General features: G+C 59.6%; 1 protein-coding gene across 1 annotated transcript in view; it reads left to right on the top strand.

The window, feature by feature from the left end:
- CELSR1 (cadherin EGF LAG seven-pass G-type receptor 1) overlaps nt 1-4,040 on the top strand; it is a 134,367-nt gene that overhangs the window by 6,064 nt on the left and 124,263 nt on the right. Inside the window, exon 4 of the mRNA XM_077757901.1 lies at nt 1-1,547. This exon is cut by the window's left edge and continues 3 nt beyond it. Coding sequence (XP_077614027.1) covers nt 1-1,547 — 1,547 coding nt within the window. The remainder of the gene's footprint in view (nt 1,548-4,040) is intronic.

Genomic DNA, 4,040 nt, shown 5'->3' with positions numbered 1-4,040 from the left:
CATGAGCTCGTCCGCCAGCGTGTCCATCACGGTGCTGGACGTCAACGACAACGACCCGATGTTCACCCAGCCCGTGTACGAGCTCCGTCTGAACGAGGATGCGGCCGTGGGGAGCAGCGTGCTGACCCTGCGGGCCCGCGACCGGGACGCCAACAGTGTGATCACCTACCAGCTCACGGGCGGCAACACCCGGAACCGCTTCGCGCTCAGCAGCCAGAGCGGCGGCGGCCTCATCACCCTGGCGCTGCCGCTGGACTACAAACAGGAGCGGCAGTACGTGCTGGCGGTGACGGCGTCCGACGGCACCCGCACGCACACGGCGCAGGTCTTCATCAACGTCACCGACGCCAACACGCACCGGCCGGTCTTCCAGAGCTCCCACTACACGGTGAGCGTCAGCGAGGACCGGCCGCTGGGCACCTCCATTGCCGTCATCAGCGCCACGGATGAGGACACGGGCGAGAACGCGCGCATCACCTACGTGCTGGAGGACCCGGTTCCGCAGTTCCGCATCGACCCAGACAGCGGCACCATCTACACCATGACGGAGCTGGACTACGAGGACCAGGCCGCCTACACTCTGGCCATCACTGCCCGGGACAACGGCATCCCTCAGAAGTCCGACACCACCTCCCTAGAGATCCTCATCCTCGATGCCAACGACAACGCGCCACGCTTCCTGCGGGATTTCTACCAGGGTTCCGTCTTTGAGGACGCGCCACCATCCACCAGCGTCCTCCAGGTGTCTGCCACGGATCGGGACTCGGGCCCCAATGGCCGCCTGCTGTACACCTTCCAGGGTGGGGACGATGGTGACGGCGACTTCTACATCGAGCCCACGTCTGGTGTGATCCGAACCCAGAGGCGGCTGGACCGGGAGAACGTGGCCGTGTACAGCCTTCGGGCCCTGGCTGTGGACCGGGGGAGCCCAGCGCCGCTTAGCGCCTCGGTGGAAATCCAGGTGAGCGTCTTGGACATTAACGACAACCCCCCGGTGTTCGAGAGGGACGAGCTGGAGCTGTTCGTGGAGGAGAACAGCCCGGTGGGCTCCGTGGTGGCAAGGATCCGGGCCAACGACCCCGACGAAGGCCCCAACGCCCAGATCATGTATCAGATCGTGGAGGGCAACGTGCCCGAGGTCTTCCAGCTGGACCTGCTGAGCGGCGACTTGCGTGCTCTGGTCGAGCTGGACTTCGAGGTCCGGCGGGAGTATGTGCTGGTGGTGCAGGCCACGTCCGCCCCGCTCGTGAGCCGGGCCACCGTGCACATCCGCCTCCTGGACCAGAACGACAACCCGCCGGTGCTGCCCGACTTCCAGATCCTCTTCAACAACTACGTCACCAATAAGTCCAACAGCTTCCCCACCGGCGTGATCGGCCGCATCCCGGCCCACGACCCCGACCTCTCAGACAGCCTCAACTACACCTTCCTGCAGGGCAACGAGCTCCGGCTGCTGCTGCTGGACCCTGCCACCGGCGAGCTGCAGCTCAGCCAGGACCTGGACAACAACCGGCCGCTGGAGGCGCTCATGGAGGTGTCGGTTTCCGGTGAGTGGCCGGCAGGGCTCCCGCCTGGCCCCCGGCAGAGCCGTGAGCCGCAGGGACCTGCTAGGCGCCCGCCCGGCGTGCCAGGGCGCATTTGGGCAGGGCCCGCGCAGCTCTTTGGGGATCTGCGGCCTCCGGGTTGGAAGGTCGGTGCCTCAAGCTGGGGGCGTGCTCCCCACTTAGGCCAAGGGAGTGGGAGGGGTACCCGCGCTGCTTCCCTCAGTATTTTTGCTGGGAGCAGGCCTAGGCTTCTTCAAGTTCAAGATCGGGGCTTTTTGGCACTTTGCTCCGTGGGCTGTGGCTCCCGATTGTGCTATTAAAACCTGGTCCCCAGGGTTAACTGAGTTGTCTGGCTTGCTCGGAGATGGTCTGCAGTCAGCCAGCCATCCGCCTGTCTGGGAAGATCAAAGGTCACTGCCCGCCCCGTGTGCCGGATGGAAATTGCTGGATGGTTCCCTGAGTCACCCTGTAATATGGCTGGAGTTAGCTCCCTTGGTGTCTCTCTTCTGTCTCCTCCAGATAATAACAATCCGGCTTACATGTGCTTGTCTGTCTGGGAGCTCTTTGAAAAGCATAGCCTCGTTTGATCTTGGCTTCTGCTCCTGGACGCGGACTTGTAATTTGGGTGTTACTTAGAGGCCTGCCCGCTTTGGCAGTGGAGCCNTAGCCTCGTTTGATCTTGGCTTCTGCTCCTGGACGCGGACTTGTAATTTGGGTGTTAACTTAGAGGCCTGCCCGCTTTGGCAGTGGAGCTGGTGTGGGAGCCCGGCTGGCCCGCTCTGGGGCTGAAGGTGCGCAGGAGAGCGAGCGGTCTCAGCTCAGCTGGACACACGCTTGGCAGCAGAGACTGACCCCCAGGTGCCAGGCAGGACTTGCAGGGCCAGGGAGAGGGGGACAGAGAGAGGGTGTGGGAACTGGGGGACACGGAAGCTCCTCAGAGGGACCGATGTCCAGGGACATGGTCGGCTGGTGCAGCCAGGTGACCTTAATTATGAGACCAAACTGTCTCCAGGAAGGGCTCGGATCCGTAGCTTGTCTGAGTCAGTGTTTCTATTGACTTATTTCAACAGTAAATGATTACAATCCAGGATCCCCGTGGGAGTCCCGCGAGGATTAAAAAGTTAGTTTTCTGCTGGGTTCTGTTTTCTCGGTTGGCTGTCATTCTTCACGCACGATGGGTTGGGCGGCACACAGGTTCCGGTTTCGGCGGTTTGCTTATAAGTAGGGTGCGGGACTCCCCACACATCTTGGCCGTAGGGCCCGTCTGCAGGTGTGGACATTTCACGCATTGTGAGCTTGTGAATACGGGCAGAGAATACGGTTCTGGGCAGAGAATGCAGAAAGGGCCCTCCGGGAAAACTGTTAACCAGGGTGATGGAATATTCCAAGTAAGGGCCAATTAAAAAAAAAAAAAAAAAGGCTCTTTTCCTAAATTCCCATTTGCTCAATTTTTTTTTCCTTATACAACTATCTGCAGCATAAAGCAGAGTGGAAAGAGCCTGTATAGACACAAGTTGGCAACGTCTTCGGGTTTTGATTTCCCAGAGGACACACGGGGCTTTGGTGGGAGCGGTGCGTGTGGAAGAAGGGGTGTTTTGTGTGTCTGAAGCATCAGAAATGTGGGCCCCCCGTGTCAGGTTGATAACAGGGTTTAGGTCGGATTCATTCACAAGAGGATAGTTACTGAGTGCTGGCGAGCTTGCCTGGAGGGCCTGCAGCGGGGACCACAGTCGGAGGCAGGCTGGGCACCTAGGCTGCGTAATGCCCATCTCAGTGACCCGGCGCTGGGCTCCGATCCTGTGGCGACCTAACGCTTATGCCACTCAGGCCCTGGGCCTCAAGTCTTGATTGCCCCCCCTCCCCCCAGAAAATAATGTCCAATCAGAATCAAAGAGTTTTATACACTCTTGCACTTACACTGACACTTACTCCGGTAACTGGGAGGTGAGCGGTTTTAGGCTTCTTGCCTCAGAAAAAATTCTCAAAGGATTAGTGGCTGAACTGAATATTCCAGTGCCCAATCCCAGCTCTGGCTTGACGTGGGCACCTGGGGATGGTTTGAACTGGGGACCTCGGGGTGCTTGCTCTACAACCTCGGACTGTTTGACGGCTGCTTTAAAGCTCCCCTGAGATGCACACGACGACGCTGGAAAGTCTGTCATTCCAGGCAGCAAAGTGTCGTGTAGAAACAGCACGGGACCAAAAGATCAGTCTTTCCGGATGGGCTGAGGTGGATTCGTAGGTTGTGTGAGGAGACAATGGAGAAGGCTGTTGTTTCGGGCTCACACGCTGTTTTCACTGAAGTGTTATTGGCTTTCCCAGATTTACAGCCGTGCCCTAAAGCCTCTGCTGCATTATTACAGGCCTGGAGGTGCCGGACGGCACAGGCCGGCTGTAGGGCAGCCAGTTGGGTTTTGTGGGAGCCGGGCCAGGAAGGGCTGCGCGCCTCCAGCAGAAGGGCCTGCCGGGAAGGTGTGCCTGGGGGTGGCGCCTGAG

The sequence above is a fragment of the Crocuta crocuta genome, unplaced genomic scaffold (assembly GCF_008692635.1).
Source record: "Crocuta crocuta isolate KB4526 unplaced genomic scaffold, BGI_CrCroc_1.0 scaffold143, whole genome shotgun sequence".
NCBI lineage: Eukaryota > Metazoa > Chordata > Mammalia > Carnivora > Hyaenidae > Crocuta > Crocuta crocuta.
Note: the sequence above shows the minus strand (reverse complement) of the source record. Positions and strands in the feature narration are given on the sequence as shown.